Genomic DNA, 20,124 nt, shown 5'->3' with positions numbered 1-20,124 from the left:
AAGGCAGGATGTTTTCATTTTTCTCTCAGAATAAGTAGCAAGTAGTAATGTTCATGTGACTTTCTTATTTTTTTTAAAAATATATCTTTATTGATTTCAGAGGGAGGAAAGGAGAGGGAGAGAGAGAGATAGAAACATCCATGATAAGAGAGTCATCGATCGGCTGCCTCCTGCACACCCTCGACTGGAAACTGAGCCCGCAACCCGGGAATCGAAGCCTGATCGCCTGGATCCTAGGTCGACGCTGAGCCACGCCCGGCCGGACATGACTTTCTTATTGATTTGCACTTTTTTTCTGCTCTCAGTGCCTTAGGAAGAAGATCGTTTTATTGATTTTATTCCAGACCAGATTGGGCCTCAGTTGTCAGAGGTGGTACTGGTGGTGTTCCCAACACAGGAGCAACTGTTCCAGAGCATAATGATGAAGGTAGGTCTGAAGATGTCTGAGTATTAGAATCCTTAGGTCAGGGCTCTGTGGGAGATCAAGGGACCTGTGACAGAGCTCCACCCAGAATAAGAAATACACTGCACAGACAGTCTGAACTGGAGAGCACTTCCAGAGCTCCCACTGTCATGAAGGCAGGTGGGCTCCGTGAGGCTGTTGGCCAACTTCAAGAATTATACTGAGGCCAGAGGTTTACTTAAAAGAGCAGATCTTGGATCTGCTGGTGCTAGAGCAGTGTCTGACCATTCTGCACAGGGATGCTGAATCCCAGATAAAGAAGCACCATCTATAGAGCATTGAGGAAGCTGTGGCCTTGGTAGACCACTTGCAGAGTGAATATGCTCAAAGGAGAAATGGGGTGAGAAGAAAAATTCCTGATACATAACAATGAAATAGTATGAAGGTGGATATATGGGGTGCCAGGGCATTTAATTGAGAAATAAGATGAGTTAGGCCTGTGACCTATTGTTCCTTTGGGTCATTTAAGGCAGGACCAGAGACCACAGACACATAGCAATACTCGTTCCACAGATTTCAGAGACCCTGGCAGAGACTTCTGTGGCCTTACAGAAAGAGGTGGTTTTTCCCCCTGTTAGAGCAGGGTATATTGAGGGTAATAAGCCTAGTTTGGCTTGACCTATGAGATGGGTCGTAAGTTCTTAGAAACAAAGGGCAACAAGGAGGTGGAGAGTAAGGGACAGAAGAAGAAATGGAGTACACTTAGAGAACAAAAGAGAGAAGATAGTAGAGTAGAAAGAAAAACGGGAAACAAATGTTTGGAAACCCCCAGCGGAATGGCTGAGAGAAAAAAGATGGTGAGGGAGAGTGTCCCTCCATACCACAGTCAAGAGCCTCCACTGCCCTCCCGTAGTGGTTGGTCCTTGGCTCTGTTAGTGAGTGGGAATCCACGGTATGCCCTTGGGCAGATGGCACCACATCCACTGGCTTCAGGCCTACTGTCGAGAATACAGGACAGGCCCTGACCGGCGTGGATCAGTGGTTAGAGCATCAGCCCAAGTACCGAAGGGTCTTGGGTTCAATATCCGGTCAAGGGCACGTTCCTGGGTTGCAAGTTCCCCGCCCCAGTCATAGTGCGAGGGAAGCACCAACTGATGTGGCTCTTGCACATTGATGTTTCTCTCCTCTCTCTCCCCTTCTCCCTCCCACTCTCTAGAATCAATGGGAAAAATATCATTGGGTGAGGGTTAATAAAAACAACAAAATCAAACGGGACATACGTTTGGTGTCAAAATCATCTGAGGGAGGTTGGAGCCAGAATCATTCCTTTCCCTTTCTTCTCCATTATATCCATTCTCTGTAAAACCTTCCCTGGTCATGGAGAAAATCTGGTTGAGAGGAGTTAAGTTTTTTAATCATTTTTTTTTTTTACTATATCGTCACCCACAGATACTTTTTCTGTTGCTTTTCAGAGAGAGTAGAAGGGAGACACAGAGAGAAACATTGACGTAAACGAGGCACATCCATTTGGTTGCCTCGCATGCCCCCGACCAAAGCTAGGGATCGAATCTGCACCTGAGGCACGAGGTACCTGCCCTTGGCCGGAATTGAACCGGGATCCTTCAGTCCTCAGGCCGATGCTCTAATCACTGAGCCAAACCAGCTACAGCAAATTTTTTAATCTTTTGAGAAAAGTATAAGACAAGAAATCACTGCAGCAGGGATCTAAGCGAAGAGAAAGACACTCTGAAGATGGCATGAGAACAGGTGGCCTGCACAACCCTGCTAGCGGTCTGAGCTGGGCTGCAAGCAGAGGCATCGGGGTTGCAGTGTTGGAGGGCTGGCAGTAGCCACATCTTTTTTCCTTTTATACTAAATTTCCCAGATTTTGTTGATAGTTCTTTGTGGAAAATTGGTGGCCCATTCATTATCTCTTTAAGTCTTTTTGTCATTTAGTGTCTCACACTTCCTGCAATCTGGACTCTATGCTTTCTCCTCCCTCTACCACAGGGGTGGGGAACCATTTTTCTGCCAAGGGCGATTTGGATATTTATAACATCATTCACGGGCAATACAAAATTATCAGCTTAAAAATTAGCTATGAAGAAGTTCCTAGATTTATTGAATTTCAAGTCCCGCCTGTGGTTGCCTTGGCAGAGCCAGACCAAGTGACTTTATGCGGCTCACGGGCCAGATGTTCCCCACCCCTGCTCTACTACCAGCCGTCAAGCCTAAAAGTAAGTTCTGGTAACAAAGATGGGAATTATTTCTAAGTTGTAGTCCATGTGCTGGGAAAGGAGGCAGTGCTCTTGGGAGAAACAGCAGAGACCCCAGGCTTCAAACTGAAGTCAGCAGAATCCCAGCCAGTGGGCAGGTCCCAGGATGAAGAATTTTGGAATGAATATCAGGATCTACAACAAAAGCTGAGCAGGAATACTCATAAAGAAACTGAGCCTGTGTGTGAGAGGGGTAAGGAGCTTCATGATAATATCTTTCTGCTGGGAGCTCTGATAGTAATTTGTCTGGTCAGAACATTGTGAGCATTTTCTGGGTTCCCAGCTCTGTGGATGTGCATATGCAGCCATGTTAGCAAGTAGGATTACCTCAGCCCCCACTAATGGCCTTAGAATATACCAGCTGTGGTGAAGGTAGGGATTGGCCTAAGGTACAGATACATCCAAACCAGAGGACCCTGGTAATAACATCATGAACACTTAGAAAAGTGGAGAGGATTGGGCCACCCATCCTGAAAACACAGAAGGAATTGGGATCACAAATGGGCTGTCAATGGTGGTATGTGAATACAGTTGTGTATCAGGAAAAAAATGATAAACAGTACATCTACTGTACACTGGAGTCCATATTTCATTTTCAAATCCGTTAAATTTTTCTTAATTCAGAACTATGTCATCAGAGGAAAATAAGGGTTTTTGTTTTAATAATTTCGCTCATGAAAACTGGGCAACCTGTTCTGGGGGTTAATAGATACTTGGTTCTTATTAACAATGATTAGGCCGCTTACAGGTACCGCACACACTTGTAAAGGTTTCCCAACTACTGAGTCAAGATGTTCTTTACTGTAGAATAGAGCTCAGGATGTACATAGAAGTGAGAGAAATTTCTGATGGCTCTTTTCCACCCATAGCTGTGCCTGCTCACCAGATCGTAGACTTTCCTGAGCAGACAAATGTCAAAGACTGGATAGTAGCACCTGAACTCATCTTGCCTGAGTCCCAGGTGAGCTGTGCTTTTGAGCTGTTTAGGGCTGCCTTTCCCTGCTGCCCATGACCCACGCTGCCCAACAGGTGCTCAGAGGCATGTTAGCCCAGATGTTCTCCCTGGGGAACTGGACACCTCCCAAGCTATTTGCTGATCTCCTTCCTTTCTGCCTACTCACTTTAAAAAAAAAAAATGTACTGTACCCTGGTGGGGTTGCTCAGTTAGTTAGAGTGTCGTCCCAGTATGCCAAGGTTGCAAGTTAGATTCCCTAGTTAGGGCCCATACAAGAAACAGTCAGTGAATGCATAAATATCAGTGAATGCATAAGTAAATGGAACAACAAATCAATGTTTCTCTCTCTCCCCTTCTCTTTCTCTCTCTCCCCTTCTCTCTCTCTCTCTCTCTCTGTCTCAAATCAATCAAAAAGAAATTAAAAACAAAACAAAAAACGTGTTGTTAATGCCTTCAGCCTACCATACAGCTCATGGGCTGGATGTTAGGGCTGCTTCTGGAGTGGCAGGTACTGAGCTGAGGCCCATTCTCTTCTTTAGAGCTTGTTGACGTTTGAAGAAGTGGCTGTGTATTTTTCCCAGGAAGAATGGGAGTTACTGGATCCCAGTCAGAAGGCCCTCTACAATGATGTAATGCAAGAAAATTATGAGACTGTCATCTCTCTAGGTAAAGGTTCTCCCTTCCCTTTGTGTAGAAGTTGAGTAATCTTGTCATATTTTCAGCTTACTGGGAATGCACTCTTGTGAGAGAGTGTTGTAGTAGCTGGTTGGTTCTCAACTCAATGGTATAGGCAGGAAAAAAGTGAATGCATATCACTTGGGAGCTTTTTTCAAGTACACATTCCTTATCCTGCATAGAATTCTTGATCTCTTTTCCCTCTTCCCCCACAAACATGCTCTTCTCATATCTTTCTGTACTCAGTAAAGGGCACCTTCATTCACCCAGTTGCTCAGAGCAAGAACAATACAGTCATTGTTTACTCTGATCTTCCCATTATATTCCACTATTAATGCATCACTAATCCTTTTGATTCCACATTTATAATATTGTCTGAGTCCAACCATGTCTCATCCTCCTGTGCTGTTAACATCCGGGTCTAAGCCATCTCTAACCAGGTCTACCTTAGTAATTTTTTAACTGGATCTTCCTGCCATCAGCCTTGCCCTCCCATAGTTTGTTTTCCATGCAGCAGCCATAGTCTTTAAAACCTGATCAGATTATTACATTTTCCTGTTTCAAAACCTTATGATGACTTCTCATCCATTCAGAATAAAATCAAACCTCCTTACCAAGGCTTCCAGGACCCTCTAAATCTGGCCTCTTAAACTTCTTGCCCTCAACTCCTGCCACTGGTGCCCTTATTCAGTTCTCTTTAGCCACACTAGTCTTACTGCTTTGTGTTTTTTAAAAAATATGTTTGTATTGACTTTTAGAGAGAGAGGAAGGGAGAGGGATAGAGGGATGGAAACATCAATGAGAGAGAAACATCACCAATTGGCTGCCTTCTGCACGCCCCCTATTGGGGATCGAGCCCAAAATGGGGGCATATGGCCAGATGGGAAATCGAACCAGTGATCTCTTGATTCATGGGTCGATGCTCAGCCACTGAGCCACACCAGCTGGGTTCATTGCTGTGTTTTGAACTTGTCATGCTCATTTCTTTCTGCTTCCCTCTACCTGGCACACTTTTCTGCCACACAGTAAAACTCTCACTTGTAGGTCTGCTCAAATATCACTTTCTCAAAGAGGCCTTCCACACAGCCTATCTCAAATGGCTTCACAGAAGTAGAATCCTAAATGCTCTCTTACCCTGCTTTAGTTTCTTTTAAAACATTTATCACTTCCTGACATTTCATTTGATTATTGATGTTTGATTATCTCACTCTCCCACTAGAAGATAAGTTCTTTGAGATCAGGGAACTTTGGCTTCTGCATCACCATATCCCTGGTTCATAGAAAGTGTCTGACATACCATGGCGACTCGATACACATATTAAGAGACTGAAGGATGAATATGTCCCATATTTGTAATTTATAGTTACAGAAGTCCACTCAGTGATTCTGCTCTGTTTCATTAAACAGGATGTGAGCCAGTGAGCTAAGAGTGGTAGAAATACTTACTAATCTAGTGTCTGGTGCTCAGCTGCTAAATAAAAAGTTAGTATAATTATGACAGCCATCACTTATGCATATGATTCCCAACCCACTGGCCTTCACATTGGCTCTGCTAGACCAGATCTTATTCAGGGTGAGTCCTAAAGAGTTAATAGAACCAGCTTGTATTCCCTGCAAGTTTTATTCCAACTTGGTCAAGTCTGGGGTATTATTAGTGGCAGAAGAGGGGGAATATGCACAAGATTCCCACGCCATATGTCCTTTTGATTGATCAAGCTAGGTTTATTTCTTAGTCTCCACTTTGCATATCCACTCAAAAATACAGGTTAGTGTAAACCTGATACCTGATATGACAGTCTATCCATTTAACCATTTGGGGTAATAAACTGTAAAAGTGTTTTTTGCTGTTCCTGAAATAGTCTGTTACTAATGAACACTGTTAAGTAGCAGTCTTTGACCTCAGTTTTTCCATTTCACAGCCATATTTGTGCACCCCAAACCTAAAGTGACCTGTCTAGAGCAAGGGAAAGAGCCATGGGTTCAAGAATCCATGGAGTTCAAGGACAGTCCTAGAGAGCTGCCTACAGGTAAATAAACCATGGGAAGAGGCAAAATGTGCCTTACTAGGAACCTTTGCAAGGACTTAACATTTTAAGATTCTACTTATCTATATTATAAAATTGAGTGATCATTGAGTTTTTGTCTCTATTCTTGAGATTTTCTTTCTCTGCCATAGAGTTGGTTGATTTTTATGTTTATCCCAACAGGGTTAAAGCTCAAAAATGACTTTGAAAATCATCAGTCAATATGCCTTTCTGACTTAGAAATGCAAACACCAGGAGACATAGTTTCAAAAATGGACAGAGTGAAAGTTCCCCAGAAACCAACAGTCAAAGAAAATCATGGTGATATGCACAGGATGGGGAAATGGCACCAAGATTTTTCAGTGAAGGAAAGAGTGAACCTTTCAGCCTGGAGACAAGAGCTGCTGAAACTTATGGATCGTCACAACAAAGAGCGTGCAGGAGAGAAGTCTTTTAAATGCCAGGAATGTGGGAAAAGCTTCAGAGTTAGCTCTGACCTTATTAAGCACCAAAGAATTCACACTGAAGAGAAACCATATAAATGCCCACAGTGTGATAAGAGGTTTAGATGGAGTTCAGATCTTAATAAGCACTTCACATCACACCAAGGATTAAAACCATATAAATGCTCATGGTGTGGGAAGAGCTTCGGTCAAACTTCAAATCTCCACACACACCAAAGAACTCACACTGGAGAGAAGCCCTTTACATGTTACGAATGTGGGAAAAAGTTCAGTCAGAACTCCCACCTTATTAAACACCGGAGAACCCACCTGTAGCATATGCATGAGAAACTTCAGCAGGCAGTCAAACCTTCTTAGTAGAAATTCCATTGGTGAAAAGAAGCTTGTTCAGTGTCCTCTGTCTGAAGAATTTTACCAAATGGAGCTTGACTCGAAAGTTTATGAAAGAATGCAAATTTATGAAGAAAGAAAAAATTTTTATCACTAGAAAATTAGGAGATATAAACTTTCACAGAAAGGAATCAAGTTGGACTCTGCAGCAGACATGTTAGTAGTCATATTATTTACTGTTTATACTTACAACCTTCAGGGAGTTTCTTAGCAAAAAAGGTGTTCAAAGAACATTCTGAATGAGGGAAAAGTCTATTTTGGGATTGTGCCTGGCAGTATGACAAATTCAGCTTCAAATAGCAGATGAAGCAATGAATCAATCAGTCATCTGTGGTCACAGAGGTAAATATTGTTGGTTGTGCATTGAACTAACTCCTCAGCCACTCTTAAACACTTGATACATACATTTGTAGCATAGTCTTTTGTATCAAAAACAATAACATCCTTGTTTTATTGGATACCATTATTTCAGGATGGTAGGATAATCAGTTTCAATAGTCTCATAGGGTAGAAATGAATTCTAATGTAAAGTTTCCCAAGACCAAATTGGATTTTCTTCCTCTCTTGTCATTGGACATCATGTGAGTTCCGTCTTGAGCTCTTTAGCTACTTTAGCTTTTGAATCCTATTAGCACAATTTTTCTGTGATGAAATCATACTTAGTTAACCACTAGGGAATCTACCAGGTCATTAATAATATGCCACTCATTGGTGGTGTTTGAGAAAGGAAAACATTTCTAATCATATAAAAACAGGTTGGAATTTTTAGTCATGGAATGTGTATTAGATGTAAAGAAGAATTCTGTTCAATAACAAAGTAAACTGTATCCTTGTTTCCTTCCCTCACAAAGTCAATAGGATAAAACAGTCATAAAAATTAGCATTTTCCTGAGGCCTAAAGGAAAATTAATTGGAGTTTAGGGTGAACTTCTCAGGGTTTTTGCTTATTAATTTGCCGTTTGTTTTTGAGAACAAGGAGAGTTCTATTTGGGAGTTGGACTGTGTGATGCAGACAGGATTCTGTGGTTCATTGGGCATGGTGATCTGGGAATTCAGTCAGCATGAGACCAGGTTTCCAAAAAAAAATGTTTGAGGACTGATGCTGAGTGGTGGGCAAAAGTGGGCAAATCCACATCCATGTTGGTTGTCTTACACTGTAAACTATTAAAGAGGCATGGTCTACCAGTATCTTTTCTCTAGCGCAGCATTTAGCAGTAGCTTTGGGAGAGCTTGATAGACTGCTGAACATCTCTGTAGGCTGTGTGGGTTTTCTTTTCCTTTTCATTGATTTTAGAGAAAGGTAGAGAGAAACATGGGCTTATTTTTCCACTTAGTCATGAATTCATTGGTTTATTCTTGCATGTGCCGTGACTAGGGATCAAACCCAAAACCTTGGTATATCAGGATAACGCTCTAACCAACCAAGCTACCCAGCCATGGCTCTGCTGTGGGTTTTTAAATAACTCATCCTTTATGTACCTTTACCTTTGACTCACATTTGTTCTTGTTAGAGCTTTTAGGTAGTATCAGGAAAAGGGCTAAATGATCTCTTTCAAATGTGTTATTTCATAAACGAAGTTAGGGCTCACATATTCAGGGACTTGTTCTGTTCAAGACCCCATAGCTTGGGGGTCTGTTGGCTGTCGCTTAGCTTCATCAGTCAGGCCTGAAGGCAGGATTATCTCTGCAGAGCTAGCCTAGATGACATTGTATTATATCTATTTTTAGCTTATAAAACATTCCTGTTTCTTTATTTGTTACTGAAACACTCTGAAGTCTGTTTTCTCAATGAAATAGAGGAAATACTCACCTCAGGGTTTATCTGGGGATTATGGGGGTTGATGAAAAATAGGTACCTACCAGCCTGGCCAACAGTAGATGCTCATTCAATGTGCGTTTTTTCCCCCTTTTCCCTGCTCCCCAGTGATATGTTGGGTGGACTGATTACATTAAAGGAGCAGATGTATTTGTGGCTCTTTTTCTTTTTTTTTAATTGATTTGGGAGAGAGAGAGATATATTTGTTCCACTTATTTATGCATTCATTGGTTGATTTCTTGTATGTGCCCTGACCAGGGATCAAACCCACAACCTTGGCATATTGGGATGACACTCTAACAAACTGAGCTACCCAGGCAGGGTGCATTTGTGGCTCTTGCAGTTCCTTTCAGGAGCTGAGCCCTGGTAGTAAATGTTATACTGGCTGGGTTTGGTCTGTGGCTTCAGTGCTTTTCTGTGTAAATCACCTGAGCTAATGGTCTGGCACTCTCAGTGGGAGTTTATTTTGTTCCCCAAGATGAACTATACCAAGTATTATTTTTTAATCAAGGCCAGCTCTGAATTTCTAGTCTGCATAGCTCTTACCTAACAGCCTTAGCCTTAGACTACTGGGATTCTGTCTTTTCTCCAGAGATACATGTGGATTTCTTCCTAGCACTGTTCATTCACTTAATTTGATGAGGACCTATTATGTGCCCAGGCAGACTGTTGTAGACCAAGGATATAGTAGAACAAAAGAGAAAAAAAATGCATAACCTCATGCAGTTTGTTTTACAGTGAACAGTAAAAAAGAGAATGGTTAATGCTTTTCTGCTCCTTGCAGTTCGACAGGGTCTTCAGGTCATTTTGTTCAGTGGGTTGTGAGCAGAAGCCTCACTTCTGAGCTCAAGCATTTATTTGTTGGTGGCAAGACTCTGTAGTGCTTTCCTTTCTTGCCTCAATCATGGAAGCACATATAGATAGGAACCACGAGATCAAACCAGTCTGGAATGCTGCATAACCCACATGGCAGGACAGCTGTCCTGGAGAGTCCCCAGACGCTTTGTGGGAATGAGGAATAAACTTTTGTGTTTAACCACTGAGACATTGGTGCTGTGTTTTTCTGCAGCATAACCTGGCCTGTTTCAAAAAGTTCAAGGTCTTAGTGGCCACAGTCATCTTCTTCCTGGTCTCCGTGGACTTGACCCTTGTCACCTGTGGCTATATTGGCAAAGCTAGCCAAGGAACTGTACAGCTAAAGACAGAGAGAAGCAAAGACTTTGGAACCTGAATTTCCAGGTGGTGGTGGTAGACTACTCTTTAGCACAGTCACCTTTGACTAAATCTAGCCTAAGAAGAGCTACTGTCTTAATCAGATGAAGTTCCTTATCTGTTTGTGTGTGTTTTTTAATCCTCGCTCAAGGATTTTTTTAATTGATTTTAGAGAGAAATATCCAGGTGAGGAGAGAGAGATCAGTTGCCTCCCTTACACACCGGACCAGGGATCAAACCCACAACCTAGGTATTTGCTCTGACCAGGAATCAACCCGAAACCTCTGTGTGTGTGTGTGTGTGAGAGAGAGAGAGAGAGAGAGAGGGAGGGAGGGAGGGAGGGAGGGAGGGAGGGAGATGATGCTCCAACCAACTGAGCCACCTGGCCAGGGTTCCTTATCCTGTTCTTATTCTTCAGCTTATGCTCCACACTCTCATCTAGTCTCAGGAACAAAGACCTTAAAGGTGTACTGAAGAAGTTTCTAGCCCGGCTGGCGTGGCTCAGTGGTTGAACATCGACCTATGATCTGGGAGATCGAGGTTCGATTCCTGGTCAGGGCACATGCCCAAGTTGCGGGCTCGATCTCCAGTAGGGGGTGTGCAGGAAGCAGCCAATCGATGACTCTCTCATCATTGATGTTTCTATCTTTCTTTCCCTCCCTTTCCCTGAAATCAATAAAGATATATTTTTTAAAAAGAAAAAGTTTCTAGGTGGCTGAGACACATGACTAGGGCTACTGAAAAGCACTGTACCACCCCTGCTTCTTTTCACAGTCAGACTCTGCTAATCTTTCCTGTCACTGTAGCCATCTAGTTACATTACCCTCTGAATAGGGAGACAAGATACCCTAGAAAGTTCATGACACTTGAGCATTTTCTTGTACTGTGGTAGTCATTGGATCTCTCTAATACTCTGTTTCACCACCTGGCGTGTATGATGCAAGGATCAAAGTAGATAATGCATATGGGTGTGCTTAGATTAAATTGCTCAGTGTTATGCTTAATCAAAGATGGACTACATAGCCTGAGGAGGTGCATCAGTCTATTTCACATTTCACCTCCCTCCATTTATATCCTGATGGACTACTCGCCTTCATTGTGCAACAAGAGCCTTCAGAAATGATTGAGGATTGAGGGGGGACAGAATAAAGGCAGAAATACCATGTAGAAATTTCCACTGTTCTTTCACACTGCACACCCCAATCCATTAGCTCCCTCTTGAATATATATCCAGAATACCGCAATCTAGAATAACACACATGAAAGTTAAGGAAAGTGTCATATCAAAAGGGAAATGATTGAAGATTGAATGTTGCAGTACATGTCCAAATGCAGCAGTTTTTAAAAGATGTCAGTATATTGAAACAAAAACTTGGAAGATATAGTAAATGGGCAAAGTTACAGATTAAGGTCCAGAAAGATCTATATGCTACTAATAATTTCCTCTGAGAGGGAGTGTAATTTCGAGGTTAGAGATGATGAGACTTTATTTTTAGATAGTGAGAATGTTTTGCGGTACTTATGCAATATTAGTAAGTTAACAGGATAAAACATTGGGTTAGAAACAAGTTTTAACCCAACTTTTTTTATATATATCTTTATTGATTTCAGAAAGAGGAAGGGAGAGGGAGAGAGAGAGATAGAAACATCAATGATGACAGACTTGGCATTGATTGGCTGCCTCCTGCACGCCCCTGACTGGAGATTGGGCCTGCAACCTGGGCAGGAATCAAACTGCGATGTCCTGGATCCTAGGTTGATGCTCATCTGCTGAGCCACGCCCAGCCAGGCAGTCCCACTTTTAACATTAGACACTTAAATTTTGTCTCAGGTTCCTTGTTGGGAAGATGAAAATAGTAATATTGAAAAAGGTAATAAGACTTGTGAGCATAAGTTAGTATGTACGTGTTTAGAACTATGACAAGCACAGAAGCATTACATTTATTTCATTATTATTGCATCTGTAGCTCAGTGTGAGCCCAACTAGGAATGGTATGAGGACCCATGCAAGTAACAGAAGTGGAAGCGTATTGCAAGCAGAACAGCAAGAAACCAGTAGGAGATATTAACAAACACCCAGACCTAGGGCTTCTGGTTCTCTGCAGCTGTTTTGGTCTCAGCTAGTGACACTTCGTGTATGCTTTCCCCTCATTGATGAGGAGTGCTTTCGATTAGAGGAAGGTGGTAACAGGTGGCGAAGGCAGCTCTTTACCATAGTGCTTCTGTGACCTGCATGTCTTTTTGGACTTCATTGCGCATGCGTCTGGTTTTCTGGAAGCCCTGGCTTGCCCTGCGCCAGATTCTGATCTTCGGGTTTGGAAAAGATGGCCTGGCCCGAAATACGGAAATGGCTTTTACTGTTGGGGGCGGTCTCTTAAGGCTGTGGCTTGGACCTCTACTCAGCACTACTCCTCTAGTGACCAGGAGTGGAGTTGGGCTGGCACCTCCTTCCCCTCTCTCGGGTAGCCAGATAGCCTGGCATGTCAGCCCTGGGTCCCATCAGGGCCCTGCAGTTCAGGTGCCACGTGACAACTCCGTTGAAAAGCTCAGAGCCTCTTGCCCTTGAAGTTTACGCTAGTAAAATACTCATTCACTAAGGCCCTATTGTGTCCTTATGTGCCTATGCTGAGTAGTGGGAACACAAAGAGAATTCAGGAATGCCCCTTACCCTCAGAGAGCCCCCAAACTGGTTGAACATATAAACCCACCAGAAACAAATTCTGGTATTAAGTGGCATGAGATAAGGCACCCTGAGAATTACCCACAGGGCTGAGGAGTTAAAAGCATTAGGAGGCTTCAAGAAGGTGGTGGAGTTAGCAGTCCTCATCCTGTGGTTTTATTGCTTCCTTTGATGGTGCTGTCCTTGAGAACTTAAGATTTTTCCTTATTTCTACATTCCTTATTTCTTCTTCCCTGGTTGGGAGGGATGGAGACTAGCAGCCTTTTGTGTTCAATGTAAATGGAAAGAATGAACCCAGCCTTGGGGAGAGTATTCTAGGCATGAAAAGTTTAGTGGGAAAAGACACTAAGGCTGGAAAGCACAGAGCTTGTTCCAGGACCTGGGACCAATTCACCTGTGCTGGATTGTAGGATGTGTATAGGGTAATGGGCAATGAGACTGAGGGATAGGTTGAGGCTTACATGTCAGGGTGAGCCTGGCAAGCTTGAGATCTTGGCTTATTTCAGTGACAATAAAAGGTCTTAGAGGCTTTTGAGCAGAGTAGGTATACAATTGGACTAGATTTGTAGAAAGTCAAGAAGTCCATATCTGCTCTGTAGGAAGACCAGGTGGACAGAAGACTATTGTACCAGCCTGATCTAGTGATACATCCCTAGACAAGCGGTTCTCAACTAGGGGCAGTTTTGCCCCTTGAAGACCTTTGGCAATGTCTGGAGTCAATTGTGTTGTCACCACTGGGGGTGCTAATGACATCTAGTGGGTGGAGGCCAGGGATGCAGCTAAATATTCAGCATGCACAGGACACACCCCCAGTCACCCACTCCCAACAAAGAACTGTCCAGCCCCAAATGTCATTAGTGCCCAGTTTAAGCAACCCTGCCCTAGAGTGAAAGTGGTAAAATTGACTAGAGAGTCTCAGAAACACCTCATCCATAGACCACTCTTAGTCTTCTTTGGTATTCTTTATAATGCTTAAGTATTTGATACACTGTCAGTCAGGTCTCATGACCCCAGTCTTGTATTTTTTCACCCACTCATTCACTTGCCAGATATTTAGCACTGGACACTATTTGAGATCCTGTGATTCAGCAGTGAACAAATCAAATCCCCTGCTCTCCAAGAACCTTACTAGGGGATGATGGACATTAATCCTATAAATATATGTCATAACAAGACTGCCCTGGTAGTAGTAACACACAGTGTAAGGTCTCTGCTCTGAGGTTTCACATAAATTGTTAGCCAAAAAGGATTGTTGAGAGTAAGAGACAAGTAAGTAAAGGATTTCAAATTTATTTGACCCTTGTTAAAATCCAGTTCTGCCCTGGCCAGGTAGCTCAGGTGGTTAGTGTTGTCTCCACACTCCAAGGTTGCGGGTTCAATCCCTGGTCAGGGCACATACAAGCATCAACCAGTGAATGCATAAATAAATGGAACAACAAATCAATGTCTCTCTCCCTCCCTCTCTCCCCCTTTCTCCCAAATCAGTTTTTTAAAAATCCTGGTTTTTTACTCTAGTCACTGTGCAAGTCACTTAACCCATGATACCAGGTGTAAATTGGGGCTACCAGGAAATCCGGACTTAAGTTGCAATTCTCAGTAATCCCAAATTTATTAAAAACTCCATAGGTGCTGCTAGAATGGCCAAGTGAATGAGGAATGTCTAAGCAGCTTCAGGAGCACAGCTTCCTGCAGAGTACGGCAGCCACAACTTCAGAATTTTTCACGCTAACTACCCTACCACAGGGACTGATGAGGTTTCTTGGTAGTGTCCTATGTTTTCCACAAATAAAGAATGCTCAGTCTTTCTCTTATTTCTACCCAGAGGTCAAGCCAGGATGAGCAACTAGACTGCAAGGAGGCTGGAGCTGGTAACAGTGAACTCAAGGATTCAACCATGATGAAGTGAGCAATGAAATGGGCACTCTAGTTCAGGATTCCAGAAGTCCTGAGCTGTTATTAAACTGATTGGTAAGATAATTCCCTTACAGGAGAGGCATAGAAGAAGGGACAAGAGCAAAGAAAAGTGGAGTAAGAGGATTTCAGGAGCCCAGCTCTTGCTTTGGCTGAGGAACCACAATAGATGTGTGAAAAGGGTGACAATAGGCTTTGCCCTACATTTCTCTGGATTATAGTGAGAATATCTGATCCTGTCTATGGGAAGTGGTTGGGAATCATTGAAAAAAAGGACTGTGTCAACTGAAAAATTTGATCAATTAGTTTTAAAATGTTTCAATGAGGGAGGGAGGTAAAAAAACCTTATGAAGACCCCTAGTAGTTCGTTTAGAGGGGGAAAACGTGGCTTTTTAATGAATATCTGAAGGGTTGAACCAAACCAAGAGGGTAATGGTGCACTACTAAAGAACTCTATAGACTTGGGGATGTTGCCTTTTGTGCAGCCTATTTCAAATTCATTCTCAGGTGGTGCAATATCAGGTTGTGTTAGGCAATGATACATAGACAGTAAGGTAACAGAGATCATAACTATAGGAAGCACCTACTACACATGGGGCTGGAAAAATACAAGAAAAAGTTTGTGTTTATCAGAACTTGGAAGCTTGGAAGAGAGGCCCTGCAGAGCTGGCATTCAGATCTTGAGGGGTTGGTGGCTAGGTGGTGCTGCCTGAATGGCACTTGTATTTTTTTTTTCTAATCCCTACCCAAGGATGGAGATTTTATATATATATATCTATATTTTTTTTTCTTTTCAGAGAGAGTGGAAGGAGAAAAAAGAGAGAAACATCGATGTGAGAGAGAGACACACATCAATTGGTTGTCTCTGGCATTCGCCCCAACCGGGCTGGGGATCGGATGGAGCCTGCAACCGATGTGCCCTTGGCCATATTCGAACCCGGGACACTTCAGTCTGCAGGTTGACTCTCTAACCACTGAGCAAAACTGGCTAGGGTGGCACTGGTATTTCTGGGGGTACAGTGAGGATGGTTCTAGAAGATAGTGTCTTTGTTCACTGCTTTATATCTAGCTCCTACTACAATACTTGGTACACTATAGACATTCAAGTGTTTCTTAAATAAACGTTCTCCAATTCTTACCTGTCTACGCCAGACCATCCAGAATAGCTCACAGGCAAGGGCTATGAGCTCTTGTACCTTGTTCCTTTTTCTGCCCAGCAGACTCAAGAATAAAGCAATTTGGCCTGGCTGGGTGTCGCTCAGCGGTTGAGCATTGACCTATGATCCAGGAGATCAAGGTTTGATTCCCAGTCAGGGCACATGCCCAGGTTGTGGGCTCAGTCCCCAGCGGGGGGCATGCAGGAGGCAGCCAATCAATGACTCTCGTCATTGATGTTTCCATCTCTCTCTCCCTTTCCCTTCCTCTCTCTGAAATCAGTAAAAAAAGGATATATTTTAAAAAAGAATAAAGCAATTTGGAGGGTAGAGGCAACCTAAAACTGCAAGGAGGTCAACACTTGCATGTTTTCCCTGGCCACTGCAAACCCATGAGTGGGAGAACCCTAATACTGAGGCCTCATTGAGTATCTCCACTTCCTTAGCATTTTCATTGACTTTCACTAGCTCTGCTCATTTATCAAATCTAAGTTCTTCAAGCTCATATCCAAAGCCCACACTCACTCATCCCACAGGCTGTATCCTTTCCCTCCAAGAATCACCAATGAAGTCAGGCTGACCAAAACAGGTCACATTCAAGCCCAACTCTTTGCTTTTGCCCAGGATTTTGGAAGATGTTAATTTTTGCCTCTGCGCAGAGTATGTAAGTATGTGACTCTGGGAACTTGCCTGCATAGCTTGTCATAAGGAGTATGCTTAAGGACACTGTATGCAGGGAAATGTGGGGTGGTCCCAGAAAGGCTCAAACTAAGGAAACAAGTATATTCTTCTGTACTGCGGTTACTGCTTCTTTTCCCCCAAAATTTAGATCAGTGAGTTTTTTTGTCTTTAAGGTACAATGTATTCTTCTTTGCTCATATTGAGTTCCTCAAAAAAACTCAGAGACCGTATACTTAGTTTTCTTTTTTAAAAAATTTATCTTTATTGTTGAAAGTATCATAGATGTCCTCCTTTCCCCCCCCATCACCCCCTCCACCTGGCTGCTGCCCCTTCCCCAGGCTCACTTGCTTTTCAACATAGCTCAGCCAAGGTACTAACATCTTGCTTATAAGGGCCAAGAACTGTATACCATACCTATCTTTTACCACATTTTATCTATGGAGGTTTCACAGAAGCTGAAATATCTATGCCTTGTTCTGGATCAGTATGTTGTAATTTTGGTTCCTAGTGCTCATCACACTTACTTTGCCTTTCACCTGCAGTCACAGCCTCCTGCAGTTCCTACACTTCCTTATGCCTATGATCTCCCTTCACTGTGACCTCAAACCCTTCCCATCAGATTCTTTTCCTCCTCTCCCTATTTCTTGCCCCTATTCCCTTTCTGCATGTCCTACTGCCCTGAAGCAGTTTCTGCACTTCGATTCTCTTCAGGACCCTGGAGGCAGTCACATGAATGTGAAGTTTCTAACAGAAAATTACAACCACAGACCAAGGAAGTGGAGAAATGTCGTTATTTTCATCACAAATAGTAATGCTTATAAACTTGTTTAAACTCTATGAGAAAGGAAACCAAGAACTGGATTGGGGTGATGGTAAGATGAGAAATCTTACAAAATTAACCTAGATATTACACTTACTCTAAGCGTAAATTAGTTCGTTTAGATTTAGTATTACGTAATGGCCTAACCTAAACTTTCTTTCCTTTGTTCATGGATGCATTGCAGAATAGTGATCGGCCCTGAAGGTCACGGTAGTATATAACACTAGGTGCCTAGAGATCAGTTACAGGTCTAGAATAGATCTAGGCTGTTAAAATTCTAGATGTGCTCCCCCAGGAAGGGGTAGGATTTCTTCCCTGATGTGGCCCAGAAACAGTTCTCAGGCCCCTAACCACATATTCTTTGTTCAAAACAAGGATACCCTAGTTTCCAGGCAGGAATTATGGGTTTTATAGCCTTCTTCCCTTCAAAGAAAAATGGAAATCCACAGTGAGACAGGACTGTGAAGTTCTAAGCAAAAATAGAAAGAGGGCTCTGCATTCTTAGGCTAACTGCTATTCCTGGACATGGTTCTTGAGATCCAGTTGTCAAGTTTATTTCTAAGCCAGGGATTGGCTAATAGAACTCTCCACAGAAGAAGAAAGTTCTAAGAAACACATGTTGGCGGGGCCAGCATGGTTCAGCGGTTAAGCATTAACCTATAGTCCAGGTGATCGTGGTTCGATTCCCAGTCGGGGCACATGCCTGGATTCCGGGCTCATCCCCAGGAGGGTGTGTGCAGGAGGTACCTGATCAGTGACTCTCTTATCATTGATGTTTCTATCTGTCCCTCTCCCTTCCACTCTCTGAAATCAATAAAGATATATTAAAAAAGAAACACAACAAAAAAACACATGTTCACCCTAGCTGGTTTTGCTCAGTGGTTAGAGCGGTGGCCCATGGACTGAAGGGTCCTGTGTTTGATTCTGGACAAGGGCACATACCTCGGTTGCAGGCTCCATCCCTCGTCCACATCAGGGCACATGTGAGAAGCAACCAATTGATCTCTCTCTCTTGCTCTCATTCTTCCAATTTCTCTGAAAAGCAATGGAAAAAATATACTCAGGTGAGGATTAAAAATAATAATAATAAGAGACACATGTTGACCTAAGGAGTTGATGAGTCAGATTTTCTACAAATTCAGCACATCTCTTCCTTCCAGTGATGTATCACTTTTATGTGTATACCAATAGTGGATGAGGGGTGAGTTCTTAGTGAAGCTTTTCTCACACTGAGAGCACTTGTATGGCTTTTTCCCAGTGTGGGTTTTCTGATGGGCACTAAAGTGGGAGTTGTTGAAGCTTTTCCCACACTGGGCACACGAGTATGGGCTCTCTACTGTGTGGACTCACTGGAGAGCACTAAACTGGGAACTGTTGTTGAATCTCTTCCCATAGACACTGTACTGATAAGGCTTGTTCCCAGTGTGGGTCCTCTGGTGGAGAGTGAGGCTGGAGCTCTGGTTGAAGGTTTTCCCACATCTCCCACAATGGTATGGTCTCTCCCCTGTGTGAGTCGTCAGGTGGGCAATGAGGTTAGAGTGCTCACTGAAGCCCTTCCCACATTCACTGCACTTGTGAGGCTTCTCTCCTGTGTGGATTCTCTCATGCTGAGCAAGATAAGAACCTTGGCTAAAGCTTTTCATACATTCACAGGGAATAGTATTCATTCCCCAGGCCAACATCACTTTCATTCTTTTATGTTCTGTTGACAAAAATCTAGATATCACACCTACTCAGACAGTTCATTACTTTGGTGACAGTAACATACCTGGCTTTGGCCTTCCAATTTCACAACTCAAAACAAAATCCCCTGGACTACCCAGATAACATAAGGGTTTAGGTACCACTTTTCCCCATATATAACCTTCACCTAGCCAAATGAATGGCTTTATGTTGGGTTCCGCTATAGGTTTTATCCCCGCATACTCCCACCAGCGAGGGAACAGGAACCATCTTCAGTTTATAGCTGGAAGGACAAGGCCCGTTGTGGGGAAGTGTTTGTTTACAGATAATTAGTACCAAGGCACATGTACAGAAAGGCCCTCATCCAAGTGTCTCTGAGGCAGGACTCCCAATGTCCAGGACTGACTGCTTGCTGTCCATTTTTTGAGTTGCAGGAGTCTTGTGTGTCCTCATATCCCATCTCTTTCTGCTTCCATTGGCCTTGGCTTGGCCCTTTGGTCTTAAATAGCCCTGTTTGCTAAGCTCCTAGGAGAACTAGGGGATCCCTGTGAGGCCAACAGAGGTTTCATCTCCGCCTGAGAGGCACAGGGCTGGGGGCTTGGCCTTGCCTGATAGTGACTGGCCAGGAGGCTTCTGAGCTATGTTTGACACTGCTCCAGAGCCCGGTGGAAATGTTCATAGACAATCTCAGCAACTTCTCAAATAGTTGACTACTCTGCTGATACACTTGGAATTTCTTGTAAAACCACAGCTCACTGTTAACAGACAGGAAAGTCCTGGTTTCATCATGGTCAAGAGTGTGCCTGCCACTTTCCCATCTGCCAAGTCCAGCTGTTTTGCATTGCCCTTTATTTTTTTTCTTCCCCCTTTGCTAGTGTTTCATGGGCTTTGACTCCAGTCCCACTTGTGGAACTCAGAAACTTTTCTTCACTCTGCAGCAGTGAATATGTGGGGTCCCTGTGTTTTCTCTGATTCAACCC

General features: G+C 43.2%; 2 protein-coding genes and 1 pseudogene across 3 annotated transcripts in view; 2 read left to right on the top strand and 1 right to left on the bottom strand.

The window, feature by feature from the left end:
• Window positions 1-211: 211 nt before the first annotated feature.
• The window catches only part of LOC148093559 (uncharacterized), a 27,406-nt pseudogene continuing 7,493 nt past the window's right edge, over window positions 212-20,124 (top strand). Inside the window, exons 1-3 of the transcript XR_015714274.1 lie at window positions 212-427; window positions 6,517-7,529; window positions 14,718-14,797. The product of XR_015714274.1 is annotated as an uncharacterized LOC148093559 (transcript). The remainder of the gene's footprint in view (window positions 428-6,516; window positions 7,530-14,717; window positions 14,798-20,124) is intronic.
• On the top strand, window positions 1,177-6,499 carry LOC107535803 (zinc finger protein 75A-like). The gene is made up of 4 exons (XM_087815695.1): window positions 1,177-2,640; window positions 3,549-3,640; window positions 4,174-4,300; window positions 6,229-6,499. The coding sequence occupies exons 1-4, from the start codon at window positions 2,580-2,582 to the stop codon at window positions 6,342-6,344; spliced, it is 396 nt and encodes a 131-aa protein (XP_087671821.1). The 5' UTR covers window positions 1,177-2,579; the 3' UTR covers window positions 6,345-6,499.
• Window positions 17,196-20,124, bottom strand: part of LOC107535825 (uncharacterized) — a 24,529-nt gene continuing 21,600 nt past the window's right edge. Inside the window, exon 4 of the mRNA XM_087815213.1 lies at window positions 17,196-19,190. Coding sequence (XP_087671339.1) covers window positions 18,808-19,190 — 383 coding nt within the window. The 3' untranslated portion in view covers window positions 17,196-18,807. The remainder of the gene's footprint in view (window positions 19,191-20,124) is intronic.

The sequence above is a fragment of the Miniopterus natalensis genome, chromosome 3, assembly GCF_054644295.1.
Source record: "Miniopterus natalensis isolate mMinNat1 chromosome 3, mMinNat1.hap1, whole genome shotgun sequence".
In the NCBI taxonomy this organism is placed as follows: domain Eukaryota; kingdom Metazoa; phylum Chordata; class Mammalia; order Chiroptera; family Miniopteridae; genus Miniopterus; species Miniopterus natalensis.
The sequence above is the reverse complement of the archived record's forward strand: the minus strand, read 5'-3'. Positions and strand labels throughout refer to the sequence as shown.

Coding starts and splice junctions, on each gene's coding strand:
- LOC107535803 (XM_087815695.1), top strand. CDS start 2,580: ATGCGGCTCACGGGCCAGATGTTCCCCACCCCTGCTCTACTACCAGCC. Junction 3,641..4,173: donor TCATCTTGCCTGAGTCCCAG/GTGAGCTGTGCT, acceptor TCTCTTCTTTAG/AGCTTGTTGACGTTTGAAGA. Junction 4,301..6,228: donor TGAGACTGTCATCTCTCTAG/GTAAAGGTTCTC, acceptor TCCATTTCACAG/CCATATTTGTGCACCCCAAA.